This window comes from Syngnathus acus, chromosome 2, assembly GCF_901709675.1.
Source record: "Syngnathus acus chromosome 2, fSynAcu1.2, whole genome shotgun sequence".
In the NCBI taxonomy this organism is placed as follows: Eukaryota; Metazoa; Chordata; class Actinopteri; order Syngnathiformes; family Syngnathidae; genus Syngnathus; species Syngnathus acus.
The window spans coordinates 650,665-673,303 of NC_051088.1; the positions used below are offsets into that span (position 1 = coordinate 650,665).

A 22,639-nucleotide genomic window follows, 5' to 3' on the forward strand; every position below is an offset into this window, starting at 1 on the left:
ACCTAAATTAAACCGGAAGTGACCTTATTCCAAGAAGAAGTGCCCTAAATGAAACCAGAAATGACCTAAATTTAACATTTGCTCTAACTTTTACAATTTTTGCCCGATTCAACCCGTTTCAACTTTTGAACTCCAAAGTGAATCTCTTGAACCCGTATTTTCGTTTCGCTCCAAATTTCAGAAATTTTTGATGCAATTTTTTTTTTCAAATTCCCATTCATTCTCTATGGGGATTCAACATTTGCTCTAACTTCTACAATTTTTGTCCGATTCAACCCGTTTCAACTTTTGAACTCCAAAGTGAACCTCTTGAACCCGTAGTTTTCGTTTCGTTGCAAATTTCAAACATTTCTGGCGCAATTTTTTTTTAGGTTCCCATTCATTCTCTATGCAGGGATGTCAAAGTCAAACACACCGAGGGCCAAAAAAACTAATTTGCTACAAGCCGAGGGCCGGACTGGTTCACTGTTTATTAAAACATATCGAAATGATTGCACATAGCCTATTGAACCAAGACCTAACACAGTGTACATTATTTAATAATTAAATGAATATGGCAATATTTTGTTATGCCTCTGTCAGTAACTTCAAGGGAAAACATTTTCAACAGCCAAAGAGCAAAAAATTAAATAAATTAAAACAAAATGTGTTTCTTAATATCAATTTAAATGCATGAATAAAAGTGCATGCATTATAAACTGAAGATGTATTATTGTGCTACTCTATGATCTACCGATCACTGCTTTCAAATAGTAAAATAAAAAAATAAATCAAATCAGTTGTATTCTTTCTCATGGCTCTTATCTGCAATTTTTCCTGAGTCCATTCAACTGAAAAATAAATATAAATAAATAAAATACAAAAATGTATGGCACACAGACAAAACAATACTTCCTTCAAAGAAAAATCACGTCTTGTAGAAACAAATGTAAAAATGTAACTGAATTAAAAAATAGTTGTCTTTTGTCTGGGCACACTGCGTCACAAACTTCAAGCATACAGATTTTGATAAACTCTCCTTCTGCTGATTTTGCGATCTCTTTTGCCACAATAAAGCTAGCCTTGACAGCAGCCTCGCTTTGTGATTTAGCATATGTGAACATAGCCTGTCTGGACTTAAGGCCTCGTTTTAATTCTTCCACCTTCTGTAGCTTTTGTTCATATTCCATATTCTTGTCTTTGTCTGTGTGTTTCTTAGACGTTTGATAGTGCCTTCTTAAATTAAATTCTTTCATTACAGCCACATTTTCTCCACAGAAGACACACAGGTTTGCCTCTTACCTCCGTAAACATGTACTCTGCCTCCCACCTGGCCTGAAACCCCCTGTTCTCAGCGTCCACCTTACGTTTAGCCATTTTTGAGGAGGGGGGTATCCAGAGGCGTAGCCAGGAATTTTTCCAGTAGGGGCGCGCGCCCACAGGAAAAAAAAATCGAACATCACCCACGCCGTTCGCTGATCGCTAAAACAACATCCGGGTCCGGGAGGCAAACGGTGAATGGATAACATCGCGCACATAGAATAGCGCAAGCACATTCGCGCAAGACCGAAAGAAAAAAACGGCATGAAAATGAAGAATCGAAAAAGCTCGATTTTTTTATTTTTTTTTCAACCGGGGCGCAGGGAGTCCTAACCGGGGCGCCCCGCCCCGGCTCGCCCCGGCTTGGCTACGCCTCTGGGGGTATCAGAAAGTTGATCTCTGCTCTGACGACTGATGAATAATGAAGCCGCTTGTGCGCGCTGCAGTGACATCGCGGGCTACCGTTGCATTGTGGGAAATGTAGTGTTGGTGCGTGCAAAACACCAGCGGGCGGCTGTGGCCTGCGGGCCGGTTCTAATAGTAATTAAATATCATCCAGGGGGCCATAGATAATCAATTCGCGGGCCGGATCTGGCCCGCGGGCCGTAACGATTGAACATTTGCTCTAACTTCTACATTTTTCAACCGATTCAACCCGTTCCAACTTTCAATTGTTCATCTTTTGCCTACCTATTTCACATTTTCCCACTTACCCAAAATTTCAAATTTTCAATTTGAAATTCACGCCAAATTCTCCAAAATTTCATTTTTCACTTCTAATTTCTACATTTTTCAACCAATTCAACCCGTTCCACCTTTCAAATGTTCATTTTCTACCTATTCCGCAACTTCCCACTTACCAAAAATGAAAAATTTTCAATCATGAAATTCACGCCAAATTTTCCAAAATTTTGTTTTTCCCTTCTAATTTCTACATTTTTCAACTAATTCAACTTGTTCCAACTTTAAACATAGCATTCCCCAAATATTTATTCAGCTTCTTTGCCTTCACACGCAATTTCTCCAGAAATTATATTTTCTAGTTATTATTTAATTTATTTTATTATTATTATTATTATTCCCTTTTTCCTGTAAAAAAAAAAAACCTGAGGCTTGTCTTTTGTTTGAATTTAGTGAGTTTTACATCCCAAAAAAAAGAGATGCCATTGATGATGTCTTAGCTGGTGTTACTTGTCAACAGGACAGGCTGTGGATCAGTGTTAGAACAGTCGGTCAGTAATCAGTGGGTCCACTGTTCAATTCACGCTCTGCCCGAGTTGTGTCATGGCGTTGTGTCCTTGAGCAAGACACTTCACCCACCTTTCAGTCAGTGCCACGAGTGGTGTGAATTCTTGGTGGTCAGAAGGGCCGTGTGCACTGGCTGCCATACTTCTGTCCGCCTGCCCCAGGCCAGCTGTTACTATATAATGTAGTTTACCACCACCAGGTGGTCAGAAGGGCCGTGTGCACTGCCTCCCACGCTTCTCTGCCCCAGGTCAGCTGTTGCTATATACAGTTTACCACCACCATGAGTGTGAATGTATAAGCGTATGAATTATGCAGCCACTGTAAGTGCTTTGAATTTGTTACAGAAAATTGCTACATTAATCTAATGCATTATTATTATTATTATCATTATTATTATTATTATTATAACCTGTCACCAATGTTATCAAAAACTGTTGATGAGGTCATTATTAGTCACCAATGATGCCACGCATGTTACAGAAAAATTCTACATAAATCTAATGCAGGGGTGGGCAAACTTTTTGACTCCCGGGCCGAACTGGGTTCTAAATTTGGACCGGAGGGCCGAACCAGGAGCAGATGGACGTAGTGTTTGTGTGAAGTAATATAAGCGACCTGTAAAGGTCATTGCATAAAATATTTTGGCCTTTAGTAGGTAGTAAAGCATGGATATTCCAAACAAGTTTTTTGAAAACAAATGCATTTATTAACAGCATTAAAAAAAAAAATCACTAAAAAACTGCTATCAGTGATTCTCATAAAATACGACACTATTATTATGAATAACAGTCTCCATCACTTCAGTGCCTGCAGGTCAGATTAATGAAAAATGTTTATCTTATGAGATCACATCAAACAGCAAACATTCTGACCAAATATATCATCTTGAAGAATCGGTGAAAGCATACATCCAAATAAAGTAATCAAAACGGCAACACGGTGAGGGGTATCTGAACATCAGAGCAGAGTTTTAACTCACAAACACCTGGTAACAGAGGTGAGGAAACGGGAAACACTTCCTTAAAGTAAGCCTTAAGAACTTTACAGGTTAAGATTAGTCGCAAACAGGTGGTGCATCAATGTCCTTGAGCATCCTGCATTGTTTGAAAATGAGAATGGTCGCTAGTTTCAATCCCTGCTATGTGTACAAATCATATTCAAAATGCATTTTTTTACAACAAACTTGAGAGCCTCCCCTTCATTTTCAGTGGGAACAGTGTTGTTGGTCTCCCTTTTTTGCTAGTGCATCATAGTCTGGAGTAAAATTTGTTGTGGCAATTCTTAGGAGAGATCCGTTTACCTCGATCTGTGACGGGTTGATGTGGCTGAACGTCACGTCGCGTACGTCGAGCCAAATTGGCCACTCTTTTAACATTCGGCACTCACTTCTTTTCTTCGGGCCACTCATTTTAATGGAAGGATTCCAGGGGAAGGTTTGTGGGTGGCTTTAGCGTAAAACTGTATCTGAAAGCTCAGCGAGCGAATTACAAGAATGCTGTCGTCACAGCCCACGCTCTAAATTCGGGACTGATACAAATAGAGCGCGAGTGCGCCATGTCCGTACTACTGAGTACGTACGTACACGCACTTGTGAGTGTGCACCGAGCTTTCTGACACGGCTTCCGGTAGTAAATGCGCAGGCGAGCGGTTCCCCATCTACTGGGGAAACGCAGTCATTGCAGGCAAAATGACAAAAAAAAAAGTTTAATAATACAATTAATTCAGGGTTGGCGGGCCGGATTAAACGGTCCCGTGGGCCGGATGTGGCCCGCGGGCCGTAGTTTGCCCACCCCTGATCTAATGCATCCATCCATCCATTTTCTGTACCGCTGTATCCCCACGGGGGTCGCGGGCTTGCAGTAGGCGGGGGACACCCTGAACCGGTTGCCAGCCAATCGCAGGGCACACAGAGACGAACAACCATCCGCACACGCAGTCACACCTAGGGGCAATTTGGAGCGCTCAATCAGCCTACCAAGCATGTTTCTGGGGATGTGGGAGGAAACCGGAGGGCCCGGAGAAAACCCACGCGGACACGGGGAGAACATGCAAACTCCACACAGGGAGGGCCGGAGGTGGAATCCAGCCCGCACCCTCCGTACTGTGAGGCGGACGTGCTAGCCAGTGCGCCACCAAGCCGCCTATCTAATGCATTATTATTATTATTATTATTATATTATTATTATTATTACTGTAACCTATGTCACCAATGTTATCAAAAACTGTTGAGGTCATGATTTAGTCACCAATGATGCCACGCATGTTATTATTGATGTCATTTGATGAAATACAACATCGTTGTTTCCTCACAGCCAAGAGTCGCTCCATCACTCTTCCTCTGGACTTGGAGACTCAGATTAGCGCCATGTTGTCCACCAGCGCTCTTAACTCACTGTCGCGCTCCCACACCAGCTTCAAGTCGACATTGCGCTCTTTACGCCCTGTTGCCCCCAGCAACCCTTGGGACTACAAGAATATCATAGAGAAACTGCAGGACGTCATCAATACCCTGGAGGAGCGCCTCATGCCACTCGTCAACGCAGAGCTCTCCGTGCTAGTCGACGTCCTCCACCAACCAGAGCTTCTCTTTCTGGAGGGAACAGACGTACGCCAGCGCTGTGAGTCCGGTGGATTCATATCCAAGTGAGCGGAATCATCTCATCAGTTCATAATAACTTTCGTGCCAAGTGTCTTAGACCAGTGATCCCCAACCTTTTTTGCGCCACGGACCGGTTACGTGTCAGAAATATTTTCGCGGACCGGCCTTTATATAAATAAATAATAGATTTATATAACTAAATAATACATTTATATAAATAAATAATACATTTATAACAAATATATGAATACGATGAAATAAAATGATACGACTGGCATAAAAACAAGTATAAACGACATTAAAATAAAACTCACCATTACATTGAATTAGTGGGAGCACTGAGCTTGTTTCTCAGAAACGAGCCGGTCCCATCTAGGCGTAATCGGAGACAATGACACCCGAAGTGGTTAAGGTTTGTCTTTTAACGCAGGATGCTTGTTCTCCATGTGCCGAAGCAGTTTTGAGGGCTTCATTGCTTCGTTAGCTAGCCTGTCGCCACATATTATGCAGAGTGGGCTTGGCGCGTCATAGTCTTTTAAATGCAGCTTTCCTTTTCTTAGAAGTCGTAGCCTCTTCTTCTTCCGTCTCCTCATTGGGCTTTTTTCCCTTTCCGAAGAAGCTTTCCAAACATCTCTGTTTCTTGCACATTTTTGCTTGCTTCGCGGGCTCAACTGAGGTGACATGTCACGTGACCGAGACGAGCGTCTTGACCTGAACCGACGGATGTAATTGGGAGAGAATCGTCAATTTTTTTATATTTTTTCAAAATAAATACTTACTCATTTTTGCTAGCTTTGCGGGCTCGACTGGGGAAACACGTCACGTGACCGGGACGAGCGTCTTGACCTGAATTAATTGATCGTCGATTAAAAATTATTTTTTGTTTTTTCTGTGTGGCTTGGCGGCCCGGTACAAAGTGACCCACGGACCGGTACCGGTCCGCGGCCCGGTGGTTGGGGACCACTGTCTTAGACCATTCAGAAGTTAAACTGTGTGTGTGTGTGTGTGTGTGTGTGTGTGTGTGTGTGTGTGTGTGTGTGTGTGTGTGTGTGTGTGTGTGTGTGTGTGTGTGTGTGTGTGCGCGTCCGTGTGTGTGGGCGTGTGTGTGCGCGTGTGTGTACACGTGTGTGTGTACACAGGCTGATCCACCACACAAAGACACTGATGTCTTCAGATGAGAAGTTATGCATCAAAGTTCTAAAGACACTACAGGAGATGTTAATCAGAACACTGGACTTTGATGAAAAGGTGAAGACGCTTTTCCTCTTGTAGTGATGATACATAAATACTAGAATTTTCCCTTTGTGGCTCCCCAGGGAATTTTGTTGCGGAAGGTTCTACTGCACAACTACTTGTTTCCAAACAAGAACAACCTGAAGAATGACCTGATAGAACTTGGATTGGCAGGTCCCAAATGTTTATTCTGCAAAAGAAACAAATACCAGATTCCCTCATATTCCTCATGTCCTTTTTTACTCAATTTGCATTTTAATACTATTAAATAATATTCAATATATATACGATCTAAAAATATTCAACATATTATCAACAATATTATTCAAAAAAGGCGGCACGGTGGAGCACTGGTTAGCCCGTCCGCCTCACAGTTCAGAGGGTGCGGGTTCGGTTCCACCTCCGGCCCTCCCTGTGAGGAGTTTGCATGTTCTCCCCGTGCCTGCTTGGGTTTTCTCCAGGCACTCCGGTTTCCTCCCACATCCCAAAAACATGATTGATAGGCCGATTGAGTGCGCATTGTTGTTCGTCTTTGTGTGCCCTGGCAACCAGTTCAGGGTATCCCCACCTACTGCCCGATGACTGCTGGGATAGGCTCCAGGGAGGGAGGGATGGATGGATTATTCAAAGAATGTGACTCAAAGTTAGCTCTACAGATGCTCGTACTGTACACGTACTACTGTAAAGATGTCATGTCATAGTAACTCAGTAAATCAACTCTACTGTAAATATAGAGCACTTCAAAACAACCACTGCTGCATGCAACATTGCAAAAATAAGTCATACAACAACAAAGGCAGTTAAAACAATCCCTCTATATATATATATATATCATCATCATCGGCGGTCACTCGTAGTCGAGTATGACGGTCCTCCTTCTTGGTCTTTGTGGGTCTTCAGGTGGTTGAAGAGGCCGATCCTGGACCCGATAACTCTGGAGCAGTGTGGACAGGGGAATGTAATGGTGGTGGGTTTGGGTTGGGCCTGCTTGGTGGGGGCTCTCTCCTTTCTGCGTCTGCGTTTGTCTTGAGCGGCATGGTGGAGGTCAACGTTATATTGAGCGGCGCCGTCACGGACAAGGTTTCTCCACGTCGTCCTGTCTGCGGCCTTGTCTTCCCAAGTTTTAAGGTTTATGCGACACTTCTTCAGGTTTGCTTTTATGTTGTCCTTGAACCTCTTCTTCTGACCTCCCGAGGCCCGCTTTCCTTCAGCGAGCTGGGAATAAAGAACTTGTTTTGGGAGGCGAGAGTCAGGCATGCGGATTACATGGCCAATCCATCTCAGTTGGTTTTGGGCAATGGTGGCAGTGATGGTAAGCAAGCCAGCCTCCTCCAGGACGCTGGTGTTGGTGCGTCGGTCCTTCCAGCTGATCCTGAGGATTTTCCGGAGGCATCTCTGATGGTAGGTCTCCAGTGCCCTTAAGTGCCTGCTGTATGTGGTCCAGGCTTCTGACCCATACAGAAAGGTGGGGAGGACCACAGCTTTGTAGACCAGGATTTTGGTCTTTGCTTGGAGGTCACGATTCTCGAAGACTCGCTTCCGTAGCCTTGAGAAAGCCCCACTGGCACAGCTGAGGCGATGGTCAATTTCATCATCAATGGTGGCTTTAGATGACAGGAGGCTGCCAAGATAGGGGAAGTGGTCAACCTTTTCCAGTCGGATGTTATCAATAGAGATGTTTGGGGGGCGGACAAGCAAACTGCAGTTTGGTAGTGGTTGGTGGAGGATTTGGGTCTTTTTTATGTTAATGGCCAGACCAAGCTGTTTGTATGCCTTCGCGAAGGCAGACAGAATACTCTGTAGGTCTTCTTCCGACAGGGCCACAAGGGCATTGTCGTCCGCATACTGCAGCTCCATGATGGATATGGTGGTGGTTTGACCTTTAGCCCTGAGTCGGTTGATGTTGAGGAGTTGACCGTCAGTTCTGTACATGATTTTGACTCCGTGGGGCAGATGCTTGCTTGTATGGCGGAGGATAGCAGCAATAAAGATGGAAAATAGTGTTGGAGCGATGACGCATCCCTGTTTGACACCTGTGTCAACCCTGAAGGGTTCCGTCTCGTCTCCACTGCCGCTGAGCACTGTGGCTGACATGTTATCATGCAGTAGTCTCAGTACTCTGATGTATTTGTCTGGGCAGCCAATCTTGGATAGAACCAGCCAAAGGGCCTGACGGTTAACTGAATCGAAGGCTTTGGTGAGGTCTATGAAGGCCATGTATAGTGATTGATTTTGTTCCCGGCATTTTTCTTGCAGTTGTCGAGCAATGAAAACCATGTCTGTGGTGCCTCTGCTTGGGCGAAATCCACTCTGAGACTCAGGAAGGATGATTTCTGACAGGGGGGTGAGTCTGTTGGCCAGAACCCGAGCGAGGGCTTTCCCTATGGTGGAGAGGAGAGAAATGCCACGGTAATTCCCGCAGTCTGCCTTGTCTCCTTTCTTGAATACGGAGACGATTAAGGCATCTCTGAGCTGCGCAGGGATTTCCTCTTCTTCCCAGATCTTAAGAAGCAGGGCATGGATGTGCCTGAGAAGGTCGGGTCCGCCTTTCTTCAAGACCTCTGCTGGAATTCCATCGGACCCAGCAGCCTTGTTGTTCCTCATCTTCCCAATGGCATCCTGCAGCTCGTTCAGGCTGGGTGGCTCTCCCATGCTTTCAGCTGTGGGCTGTTGTGGTAGTTGATCAAGAGCCTCCATCTCAGGTATAGTGTCCCTGTTTAAGAGGTCCTCGTAGTGTTCTTTCCACCTGTTTGCAATTGCCTCCTTGTCCTTCAGCAGCAGGCCATCCTTTGAGCGAAGGGGGGTTAGGCAGCGGTGGCTGGGACCATACACCGCTCTCGTGGCATCAAAGAAGCCTCTCGTGTCTCCAGAGTCAGCAAGCTGCTCGATCTCCAGAGCCTTCTTTGTCCACCATTGGTTCTTCAGTTTCCTAACCTGTGTTTGGACGGCTGCCTTCGCTTTGGCATGGGCTACTCTTTTCACCTTGCAGTGGATGTCATTTTGCCAGGTGATGAAAGCTTGCCGCTTGTTGTTAAGTAGCTGCTGGATCTCAGTGTCATTCTCATCAAACCAGTCTTGATGCGTCCGCTTTTTGTGCCCGAGGATTCTTTTGCAGGTGTTCATTATGGTAGTCGAAAGTGTGCTCCAGTGTGTTTCAGTATCCTCTGGGTAGTGGTTGGGCAGCGCTGCACTAAGAGCCTCCTGCAGCTGTTGTTGGTAGGCGGTGTCATTCAACAGCTCGATGTTTATTCTTGGCCGGCATTGTCTTTTCTGCATCCGTTTTTTCCGCATTAGGCGGATGGACATGATGGAGCGAATGAGGCGATGGTCGGTCCAGCAGTCGTCTGCACTGGTCATTGCTCTGGTGTTTAGGACATCGCGGCGGTCTTTAGAGCGGACAATGACATAGTCGATGAGATGCCACAGTTTGGAGCGAGGATGCATCCAAGATGTTTTGAACTTGGTTTTTTGACGGAAAAGTGTGTTGGTGATGACCAGGTTGTGTTCTGAGCACTTGGTTAGTAGTAATGTGCCATTAGAGTTTGTGTTTCCAACCCCTTCTCGTCCCAGCGCACCCCTCCATAGGTGGTGGTTTCGTCCCACTCTGGCGTTGAAGTCTCCAAGCAGGATTAGCTTATCCTCCTTGGGGACGTCCGATAGGACTTTGTCTAGGTCAGCGTAGAAGGCCTCCTTAACTTCGTCCTGTGCATCGAGTGTTGGTGCATAGGCACTAATGACCGTGGCCATCTGATTGTTGGCAAGCATCAGGCGTATGGTCATTAGGCGCTCGTTAATGCCCACAGGGAGTTCATGGAGGTGGTTGATGAGGCGGTTCTTGATAGCAAAACCCACACCATGGATTCTTGGCTCAGTTGCAGGTTTTCCTTTCCAAAAGAAAGTATATCCACCTTTTTCCTCCTTCAGCTGCCCTTCATCTGCTAGTCGGGTCTCGGAGAGTGCTGCGATGTCGATCTGGAACTTCCTTAGCTCTCTGGAGATGATGGCAGTTCGCCTTTCAGGTCGATCACTGGCTTGGTTGTCCGTTAGGGTCCGCACGTTCCAGGCTCCAATGTGTACATGTTTTTGTTTCTGACCGCGTGATGGTGATCCCTCTGGATGCGGTATTCCAGACAGGATTTTGTGAGGCAGGCTATGTTTAGGGTACCTTTTCTAACCCCCTCCCCTAAATGGGGTGAGCAGAGTGGATCCTAAATAGGGCTGCTCAGTCATGGGTGCAGCTGCCGAGAAGCTCTTCTGCCTCAGTCCAAGAACTTAACGACTGAATCTAACACCCACCGCCTGTGTGCCAGGTCACGGCTTCATTGAGCAATTTTGGCACGAAAATTGCCCGCACGCCAGCAGAAGACAGGGAGTGCCCACACAATCGCGGATTTTTCAAAATAAATAAATGCATAAAATAAAAAAATAAAATAAAATGTTAAAAAAAAAAATTTTAATTGAGCAATTATGGCACGCACGCGTATCAGAAAACAGGGAGTACCCACACAATTGCGGATTTTTCAAAATAAATAAATGTACAAAATTAAAAAGAAAAGAAAACATTAAAAGAAAATTCAAAATTGAGCAATTATGGCACGGAAGTTGCCCGCACGCCAGCAGAAGGCAGGGAGTGCCCACACAATTCAAAATCCACGTCTCTGATCATCCATCTCACCATTCAATATCGCTCCTGACTCGGGAATCTCGCAAGCTGATTGGCGCAGATGCTACCCCTACCTTCGCTCTTTTCACTTGAGTGCTCGCGCCCTTGAAAACGTCCTTCATTCTCGAAATCATCCGCTGAGCCTAAGAAAAAGAGAAAAATGATTACGGTGATCGAAAAAGTCAATTTATTGGACATGCTTAAGGCGGGCCGTAGCTATGCCTCTGTTGCGCGCCATTGTGATTTGAACGAATCAACGGTCCGCGATATAAAAAAGTGAAGAAAAAAGTGAAGATCCGCAAAACTGCCTCGATGTCGTTCGCCAAGGACAGGAAGGGAGTTGTGACTTATCGCAATAAGCAAATTGTTAAAATGGAGAACGCCTTATCAGTGTGGATATTGGACTGTCGGGAAAAGAAGTTTAGTTTCGATACCAATATGCTTCGGACTAAAGCCAAAGCCCTGTATGATAACCTCGTTCCTGAAGGAGAATTGAACGAAGATGATGATGACGACAACGGCGACGAAAATGAACCTCAGCCTAGCACCAGTGCCTCGAGTGATCCTACCCCACAAGAAGAATGTGGTTTTGTTGCCAGCAAGGGCTGGTTTGGAAAATTCAAGAGGAGATTCGGACTTTGCAGCGTTCCTCTGTATGAAGAGGCTTCCTCGGCAGACCACGAGGCACCTCTTCGTTATGTCAAGGAAGAGTTTCCAAAGATAATTGATGAGGGTGGTTATCTCCCGGAGCAGGTATTTAACATGGATGATACTGGCTTCTTCTGGAAGAGGATGCCGTCCCGGACGTTCCTTTATAAGGACGAATTGAAAAGGCCAGGGTTCAAGGCCCACAAAGAACGGGTACACTCATCATGTGTGGGAATGCTGCGGGCTTCATGCTCAAGCCCGGCTTAATTTACAAGTCCCTAAATCCTCGGGCTTTGTAAAACAAAAACAAAGCCTTGCTGCCCGTCTACTGGATGCACAACAAAAAGGCATGGATAACAAAAGCCCTCACACTCGACTGGTTCGTGAACTGCTTTATCCCGCAGATGAAGCTGTACCTCGCTAAAAAAGGGCTACCCTTTAAGGCTGTCCTCTTCATGGACTGTGCAGGAAGACATGCAACCAATCTCCATTATGACGGGGTCCAAGTGGAGTTCCTGCCCCCCAACACCACTTCCCTTATACAACCCATGGATCAGGGGGTCATTCGAGCCTTCAAGGCCCTTTACACGAGGTCCATGATGGAGGGCCTCATCTCATCGATGAGAACAACGTGGCCTTCAGCCTGAAGAACTATTGGCGCAAATACAACATTGCAACATGCCTGGTCAACATTCAGAAGTCTCTTAATGAGATGAGAGAGCAGACACTGATTGCAAGTTGGAGGGAATTGTGGCCAAAAAATTTCATCCATGACTATGACGGATTTACGCCTGACGAAGTTCACCACTCCACCGTAGATTAGACTGTGAGGGTGGCTCGGTTGGTAGCCACTGAAGGGTTCTCGGACATGACAACGGAGGACGTGAACACACTGCTCGACTGCCACTCGAAGCCACTAACTGATGAGGAACTCGTCGAAATGACAAGATCGGCGAGTGAGGAAGAAGAGGAGGTAGCTGAGGACAGCGACGACAACAAAGCTGAAGAACGTGGCCTCACCTTGGCAAACCTGCAAGAGCTCTGCAATATAGCACGGACTCTGCAACAAAGGGCCCAAGAAATCAATGACAACATGGTCAGAGCTGTAGAATTCAGCAACCGTATTGACGGTGGAATGGAGTTGTACAAGAACATCTTTGGTCTAAAGAAAAAACAACACTCACAACTCCCCATCACAAGGTTCCTTGTACCCCGAAAACGCCATCACCGACAAGTACCCCAGCTCCAGTCGAAGGTTCCTGCGACGATCCACCTGATGATGGGGCGTCATCTGAGGAAAAGTAAATCTCTCACTAACTTTAATAGTTGTTATAATAAAAGTTCTAAAAATATATTTACCACTTGTTTTAAAAAAAAAATTATAATAAAAGAGTTCAAAAAACATATTTGCAGTGTTGTACTTTGTTATAAAAGAAGTTGTTAGAATAAAAGATTCAAGATTCAAGAGTTTTTATTCGTCATGTTTGAGCGTGCCAAACAAGGAATTTGACTTCGGTACATCACAGCCTCTGTTCAACATTTAGGTGACTAACAACACTCAGGACATGTGAAAAATGACAAATATTCTCAAACATCCCCTGATCTTAAACTCCCAGGAGGGCAAGGAAAAACTCAAAACCCCAGCTCGGGGAAATGAGAAACCCTGAGAAGAGACCACAGATGGGAGGGTCCCTCTTCCAGGATGACCAGGCTGCAATGGATGCAGAGAGGACACATAGTACAAACAGTGTAGACAAATTCAGAAATGGTGTGGAGAGCAGGATGTTATTGCACAGTAATGACTCTGAGACTCTAACAGTGGTGTGAGTTCATCAGAGTAACAGCCTGGGGGAAGAAGCTGTCTCTGTGTCTGCTGGTTTTGGCGTACAGAGCTCTATAACGCCGTCCGGAGGGGAGTAGTTCAAACAGACTGCAACCTGGGTGAGAAGGGTCTGTAGAGATGTTACTTGCACGTTTCCTGGTCCTGGACAGGTACAAGTCTTGGATAGATGGGAGGTTGATTCCAATTATCTTTTCTGCAGTCCTGATTGTCCCGTTGCAGTCTGTGCTTGTCTTGTTTGGAGGCCGATCCAAACAAGACAGTGATGGAGATGCAGAGGACAGACTGGATGATGGCAGTGTAGAAGGTCTTCAGCAGCTCCCGCGGCAGGTTGAACTTCTTGAGCTGTCTCACGAAGTACAGCCTCTGCTGTGCCTTCTTCCGGACAGAGTCTATGTGGCCGGTCCATTTCAGGTCCCGAGAGATTGTGGTTCCCAGGAACTTGAAGGTGTCTGTGGAGAGAATAGTATTACTGCGGATAGTGAGGGGTGAAAGTGGTGAAGGGTCTCGCCTGAAGTCCACTGTCATCTCCACGGTCTTGAGCTCAGCTCCAGGCGGTTTGGCTGCACCAGTGGACCAGCCGCTCCACCTGCTGTCTGTACGCAGTCTCATCACCGTCCTGGATCAGTCCGATGAGAGTGGTGTCATCTGCATACTTCAGGAGCTTCACAGGAGAGTCACCTGAGGAGAAATCGTTGGTGTAGAGAAAGAAGAGCAGTGGGGAGAGGACGCACCCCTGAGGGGCGCCAGTATTGGTGGTCCGGGTGTCAGATGTGATGCTCCCCAGCCTCGCACGTTGTCTCCTGTTGGTCAGGAAGCTGGTGATTCACTGACAGGTGGAGGTAGGCACCGCGAACTGCATGAGCTTCTGTTGGAGGAAACTTCTGAAAACATATTTACAGTATTGTACCTTGTTCTAAAAAGTTGTTATAATAATAAGAGTCCTAAAATATTATTTTCAGTATGTATACTTTAGCTACATATACATCTACAAAATGTGCATAGCGCTGCTATGGTAACTTATGACCACTAGAGGTCCCTGTTTAACTGAGGTTAACAACAGAGCGTCACATCTACATATGTTACACACGCACGCACGCACACACACACACATATACACACACACACATTACACACACACACACACACACACAGTAAGATATTTATATTTTCAATATTTAGACAATATTTTCTGTATGTTATTTATACTATTAATGTATTATTTATGTTTGAAGCCATTATTTAATGTTCTAATAATAACATATGTGCTTAAAAGGTTTCATATAAATTTGTTGACACAAAAAATGAACAGATAACAGGGTAATAATATATATGTATACCGTTTTTTTCCGTGTATAATACGCCCCCATGTATAATACGCACCCTAACAATGGCATGTTGATGCTGGAAAAAAGCCTGTACCCATGTATAATACGCACCCAATTTTATTTATTTATTTTTTTTTTTTTGTTTCTTTTTTTTTTTAAAGTCCCAATGATCGTCACACACGCAGGGAGGCAATGGGTCCCATTTTTATAGTCTTTGGTATGGTCTTAACTAGGCTGGATGTATTTTTTTTGTTGGCGTTGATTTCTCCGACTGCCCGTAAAGGCACCACCGCGATCAGATGAAAAGAGAGGAAAGTGACGTGCGGACATGTGAAAAAGGCGGCTCTGTATGGGAGAGACGTTGAAGAGGAATAAAAACACCCTTGGAAACCAAAACTTGCCCCTCGTCGTGACTCGGAGCCGCAACAAATGTTTCGGATTTGTGTAGGGTACATTGTGACAGCAAACGAGCAGGTGATCGAGCAAGCGTCTGATACGAGAGCATTGCGTTCGTATGGAGCGTGTTTGAAGTGAACAGCAGAGACGAAAGGAACAAGGCAAAGTGTTGTGAAATAAAATATTACCTGTAATACGCATTTTGTTATTTGCTGATTGTATTAAACTATCACATTCATTGTCAGTTAAGAAGAGAAGAGGACTATTATCCCTTCTTTGACGAAATGACCAGAGCACAGTACAAACACACTATTGTTCTTTCGGTATTTATTCAACCCACATTCTTTCACAACATGACAAGACGAGAACAATACATAAATCAATACTCGTACCAGTACCATGATTTTCTTAAAAAAAAAAAAAAAAAAAAAAAATTAAATAAAAAAAAAAAAAATTAAAAAAAAAATTGTACCCATGTATAATGCGCACCCCAGATTTTAGGACAATAAATTAGTTAAATTTTGCGTATTATACACGGAAAAAAACGGGTATATGTATATAACAGTGCCTTGCGAAAGTATTCGGCCCCCTTGAACCTTTCAACATTTCGCCACATTTCAGGCTTCAAACATAAAGATATAAAATTTTAATTTTTTGTCAAGAATCAACAACAAGTGGGACACAATCGTGAAGTGGAACGAAATTTATTGGATAATTTAAACTTTTTTAACAAATAAAAAACTGAAAAGTGGGGCGTGCAATATTATTCGGCCCCCTTGCGCTAATACTTTGTAGCGCCACCTTTTGCTGCAATTACAGCTGCAAGTCGCTTGGGGTATGTCTCTATCAGTTTTGCACATCGAGAGACTGGAATTCTTCCCCATTCTTCCTTGCAAAACAGCTCGAGCTCAGTGAGGTTGGATGGAGAGCGTTTGTGAACAGCAGTCTTCAGCTCTTTCCACAGATTCTCGATTGGATTCAGGTCTGGACTTTGACTTGGCCATTCTAACACCTGGATACGTCTATTTGTGAACCATTCCATTGTAGATTTGGCTTTATGTTTTGGATCATTGTCCTGTTGGAAGATAAATCTCCGTCCCAGTCTCAGGTCTTTTGCAGACTCCAACAGGTTTTTTTCCAGAATGGTCCTGTATTTGGCTCCATCCATCTTCCCATCAATTTTAGCCATCTTCCCTGTCCCTGCTGAAGAAAAGCAGGCCCAAACCATGATGCTGCCACCACCATGTTTGACAGTGGGGATGGTGTGTTCAGGGTGATGAGCTGTGTTGCTTTTACGCCAAACATATCGTTTTGCATTGTGGCCAAAAAGTTCGATTTTGGTTTCATCTGACCAGAGCACCTTCTTCCACATGTTTGGTGTGTCTCCCAGGTGGCTTGTGGCAAACTTTAAACAAGACTTTTTATGGATATCTTTGAGAAATGGCTTTCTTCTTGCCACTCTTCCATAAAGGCCAGATTTGTGCAGTGCACAACTGATTGTTGTCCTATGGACAGACTCTCCCACCTCAGCTGTAGTTGTCTGCAGTTCATCCAGAGTGATCATGGGCCTCTTGGCTGCATCTCTGATCAGTCTTCTCCTTGTTTGATAAGATAAGATAAGATAAGATAATCCTTTATTATTCCCTCAATGGGGAAACTCCTTTGTTAGCAGCAGTACACTTAACATATACACACACACACGCATGCGGGGAAGGGGGTAAAAGATTTTAAAGAAGTAGAAGGTATATATAATTAAAAAATATGGACAGTGTATACAAAATACACAATACACAATATGCAGTGGAGATAAAAAAAATATTAGATAAAAAAAATAGTGCAAGTGAAGAAAAAATAAAAAATAAAAAACAGTGCAAAGAAAGCAGGTAAAAGAGTGTGAGGTAGACAGATATTGCACATAGTGTGATTGCACACATGGTTATTGCACGTTATTGCATGTTATTTTGTCCGTTAGCTACGGTGATCGGCCTGGTTGTACAGTCTGATGGCAGCAGGGAGGAAGGACCTGCGATGCCTCTCGGTGGTGCATCGTGGGTGACGAAGCCGGTCACTGATGGAGCTCTCCAGGGCTCTGACAGTCTCATGAAGGGGTGGAAGACATTGTCCATGATGGAGGACAGCTTAGCCACCATCCTCCTCTCCCCCACCACCTCCACCCGGTCCAGACTGCAGCCCAGGACAGCGCCGGCTTTCTTCACCACCTTGTCCAGCCTCTTCCTCTCCGCTGCAGTGATGCCGCTGCTCCAGCAGACCACCCCATAGAAAATGGCGGACGCCACCACAGAGTCATAGAAGGTCCTCAGGAGGCCGTCCCTCACTCCGAAGGACCTCAGTCTGCGCAGCAGGTGGAGTCTGCTTTGGCCCTTCTTGTATAGGGCCTGAGTGTTAACAGTCCAGTCCAGTTTATTGTTCAGGTGAACACCCAGGAACTTGTAAGAGTCCACAATCTCTATGTCCGTTCCCTGGATGTTCACCGGCGAGGGGGAGACTTTGCGCCGGCGGAAGTCCACCACCAGCTCCTTTGTTTTCCCAGAGTTAATCTGGAGGCGGTTCCGCCGGCACCAGTCCACGAATCTGTGATTCAGTTCTCGGTACTCCGTCTCGTCTCCGTTGTTAATGAGACCGACGATGGCGGAGTCGTCCGAGAACTTCTGGAGGTGGCAGGTTGATGTGTGGTGGGTGAAGTCAGCTGTGTAGATGGTGAAGAGGAGGGGGGCCAGGACGGTCCCCTGTGGAGCTCCTGTGCTGCAGACCACCGTGTCAGACACACGGCCTCCTGTCCTCACAAACTGCGGTCTGTTTGTGAGGAAGTCCAGGACCCATGATGTCAGCTGCTGGCAGGCTCCAGCATGGTGCAGTTTGTTCCCCAGCAGTTCTGGCTGGATGGTGTTGAAGGCACTGGAGAAATCATAAAACATGATCCTCACAGTGCTTCCAGCCCGCTCCAGGTGAGCCAGGGACCTCTGCATGAGGAAGATGACGGCGTCCTCAACCCCGATGCTCGGCCGGTAGGCGAACTGCAGGGGGTCGGCGGAGGAGCTCACCAGGGGGCGCAGGTGGTGGAAGACCAGCCTCTCCAGGGTCTTCGCCAGGTGGGATGTCAGGGCCACCGGCCGGTAGTGGTTGAAGTCACTGGGGCGAGATGACTTGGGCACTGGTACCACGCAGGACGTCTTCCACAGCTGTGGTACCCTGTGCAGCCTCAGGCTCATGTTGAATATGTGCTCCACGATCCCGCACAGTTGCCTGGAGCAGGATCTGAGCAGCCTGGAGGTGATGCCATCTGGACCCGTCGCCTTCTTCACCTTGAGCCTGGCCAGTCCTCTCTCCACCTGGGCTGTGGAGAGCACCATGCTGGGTGGGGGGGTGGTGGGTGGGGTGGGGTGGGTTGCAGGGGGGATGGTTGGTGGGTTCGGTGGAGTTGAGAATGGGCTGGGGGGTCTTGGAGGGGGTGTAGCAGGGGGCGGGGTTGAGGTGAGAGTCCTCGGAGCAGAAGAGGCTCCAGTCGGGGGAAGTTGCAGCAGGGCTGGGTGGGTGGGGGGAGGAGTGGATGTTTGTTCAAACCGGTTGAAGAACCGGTTCAGGTCATTCACCCACTCCTGATCCCTGTCCAGCGCAGGTCTGGAGTTGCTACGTCCTGAGATGGTGTTCAGGCTCCTCCAGACCCCGCTGACGTCGTCCCGCTGCAGTTGGTCTTCCATCCTCCTCCTGTAGTTGCTCTTCCCCTCCCTGATCTTCTTCCTCAAGTCCCTCTGCACCGTTTTCAGCAGGTCCCTGTCTCCCGATTTAAAAGACCCTCCTTTTGTCCCTGAGCAGGTCTTTGATCTCAGGGGTGATCCAAGGTTTGCTTTTGCAAAAACTCTGACTGTTTGGTGGGTATGGTGGAGTCTACACAAAAGTTAATGTAGTCCGTGACACAGCTGGTGAGACCATCGATGTCGTCCCCGTAGTCCTCACAGAACACGTCCCACACCGTGGTCTCAAAACAGTCCTGAAGAGTCTCCAGAGATTCTTCAGACCAGATCTGTCTGGTGTGGGTGACTGCTGGTTGCCTGTGCACCAGAGGCTGATACAGGGGGAGAAGGTGGATCAGATCGTGATCAGATCTTCCAAGGGGGGGGGGGGGGGGATGATGTATATGCCTCCTTAAGGTTGGCATAAAAAAGGTCCAGTGTTTTATTTCCTCTGGTACTGCAGGTGACATATTGGCTGAAAGTTGGAAGCGTGGATGAAGGAGAGGCATGATTGAAGTCCCCGGTAATAAGGAGGAGGGCATGTGGATGCTGTGTTTGCAGCCTGCTTACACTGCTGTGCAGGACATCGCGGGCTGCGTCGGCATTAGCATTTGGGGGGACATACGCAGTTATCCCGATAACGTGCGAGAGTTCCCGCGGCAGGTAGTGTGGCCTCAAGCTAACGGCTAGCAGCTCAATGTCCGCGCTGCAGAGTTGCTCCTTGATAGTGATGTGCCCAGGGTTACACCATCTATCGTTCACAAACACAGCAAGCCCCCCTCCTTTCCTCTTACCGCTCTCTCGTGTCCTGTCTGCCCTTATCAGGTTGAATCCGTCCAGAGCGACGACAGAGTCCGGTGTTTGCTCCGTCAGCCAGGTTTCCGTGAATAGCAGCATGCTACATTCCCTGTATTCCCGTTGGTGCCGTGCCAGCGCCGTTAGCTCATCCATTTTATTGCAAATGGATCTCACATTCCCGGTGATGATGGTGGGGAGTGTGGGCTTGAAGCGGCGTTTCTTTTTCCGGCACATAACACCCGAGCGTTGTCCTCTTTTCCTCCTCTTCAGCTCGGGGGAGACATTGGGCTTGTAGCCTGTTAGCTTCCCTTGGCTACAGAGGGCTAACAGCTGACCACGGGTGTAAACAATGGAGCGTTTACTGCCTGCTTCGGCGGTTGCTGGGGTGATGAACCAGGTGAAAAATAGATCAAATAAGACGGCCAGCCTCACTGTTTTCGCAAACATGTTTCTGCCCGGTAAAAGAAAAGCACAGGACTGAAAAAAAAGAAAAAAGAGTAAAAAAGAACATATAAAACGAGACAATATACAGACGAGTCGACGGAGCTGCTGCAAACGTGTCGCCACTACCGCGGCGCCAACAAGCTTTGAGATGAAAGTTTGGAGGGACGGCCGGGTCTTGGTAGATTTGCAGTGGTCTGATACTCCTTCCATTTCAATATAATTGCTTGCACAGTGCTCCTTGAGATGTTTAAAGCTTGGGAAATCTTTTTGTATCCAAATCCGGCTTTAAACTTCTCCACAACAGTATCTCTGCCTGGTGTGTTCCTTTGTCTTCATGGTTCTCTCTGCGCTTTAAACTGAACCCTGAGACTATCAAAGAGCAGGTGCATTTATACGGAGACTTGATTACACACAGGTGCATTCTATTTATCATCATCAGTCATTTAGGACAACATTGGATCATTCAAAGATCCTCACTGAACTTCTGGAGTGAGTTTGCTGCACTGAAAGTAAAGGGGCCGAATAATATTGCACGCCCCACTTTTCAGTTTTTTATTTGTTAAAAAAGTTTAAATTATCCAATAAATTTCGTTCCACTTCACGATTGTGTCCCACTTGTTGTTGATTCTTGACAAAAAATTACAATTTTATATCTTTATGTTTGAAGCCTGAAATGTGGCGAAATGTTGAAGGGTTCAAGGGGGCCGAATACTTTCGCAAGGCACTGTATATATATATATATATATATATATATATATATATATATATATATATATATATATATATATATACCGTATTTTCCGCCCTAAAAGGCACACCTAAAAACCTAAAATTTTCTCAAAAGCCGACAGTGCGCCTTATAGGCCAGTGCGCCTTATATATGGATCAATTGATGAATTTGTTGATCCATACTGGTTGTACACAGTGCTCTGCCAAAATGTTTCAGTACGTTTTAGTACGACTAGTAAATTACAAGGTCGCATCGCTTCCCAACATTACGGTAACTGTAGTCAGGGGGCGTCACCGAATAGCTGTTGTACCCGCGAGGCTATTTCATTTAAAAATAGGCTGCTCTGTCAATGTTTCGAGTAAATCTACGGATCGATATGGAAGGGAAACATAGGTAAGTAGTACCAATGCGTTAGATCGAACTTTAGTCAGTTCCGATCATTTTATAGGAGATCGTTTGAGAAACGCGATTGTTTACACTTTGCTGAGGCTCATGGGAGATTGCGAGCTGAGGCTCGTGGGACTATGCGGATGGCTAATGCTATGACGATAGCTGCTATACGTACCAGGCTATTTCATGTGAAAATAGGCTGCTCTGTTAATGTTTCGAGTAAATCTACGGATCGATATGGAAGGGAAACATAGGTAAGTAGTACCAATGCGTTAGATCGAACTTTAGTCAGTTCCGATCATTTTATAGGAGATCGTTTGAGAAACGCGATTGTTTACACTTTGCTGAGGCTCATGGGCGATTGCGAGCTGAGGCTCGTGGGACTTTGCGGATGGCTAATGCTATGACGATAGCTGCTATACGTACCAGGCTATTTCATGTGAAAATAGGCTGCTCTGTTAATGTTTCGAGTAAATCTACGGATCGATATGGAAGGGAAACATAGGTAAGTAGTACCAATGCGTTAGATCGAACTTTAGTCAGTTCCGATCATTTTATAGGAGATCGTTTGAGAAACGCGATTGTTTACAGAGGGCTCGTTGGTTATTGGCTAGTGGATGCATACCGCAACCCTAATCAACCTCAGTTTGTTGCAGTATAGCTTCTATTTTATGCGCCTTATAATCCGGTGCGCCTTATATATGGACAAAGTTTTAAAATAGGCCGTTCATTGAAGGTGCGCCTTATAACCCGGTGCGCCTTTTAGGGCGGAAAATACGGTATATATATATATACATACTGTATTTTCTGCACTATAGGGCACACTTGAAAGCTTATAATCTACTCAACAACAAAAAACAGTGCGCCTTATAATGCAGAGCGCCTTATATATGGATCAATTGATGAATTTGTTGATCCATACTAGTTGTACACAGTGCTCTGCCAAAATATTTCAGTACGTTTCAGTATGACTAGTAAATTACAATGTCGCATCGCTTTCAGCATTACAGCAACCGTAGTCAACTCCAGTTTGATGCAGTAGCTTCTATTCTATGCACCTTTTGATCTGGTGCGCCCTACAGGACTGTCTCAGAAAATTAGAATATTGTGATGAAGTTCTTTATTTTCTGTAATGCAATTAAAAAAACAAAAATGTCATACATTCTGGATTCATTACAAATCAACTGAAATATTGCAAGCCTTTTATTATTTTAATATTGCTGATTATGGCATACAGCTTAAGAAAACTCAAATATCCTATCTCAAAATAT

The 22,639-nt window shown here is 45.6% G+C and overlaps 1 protein-coding gene across 5 annotated transcripts in view; it reads left to right on the top strand.

Moving 5' to 3' along the window:
- itpr3 (inositol 1,4,5-trisphosphate receptor, type 3) overlaps positions 1–22,639 on the top strand; it is a 312,780-nt gene that overhangs the window by 159,771 nt on the left and 130,370 nt on the right. For all 5 annotated transcript variants that reach the window (XM_037245884.1, XM_037245880.1, XM_037245881.1 and 2 more), the window contains 3 exons: positions 4,860–5,190; positions 6,286–6,394; positions 6,463–6,553. In XM_037245884.1, the coding sequence (XP_037101779.1) occupies positions 4,860–5,190; positions 6,286–6,394; positions 6,463–6,553 (531 nt within the window). The remainder of the gene's footprint in view (positions 1–4,859; positions 5,191–6,285; positions 6,395–6,462; positions 6,554–22,639) is intronic.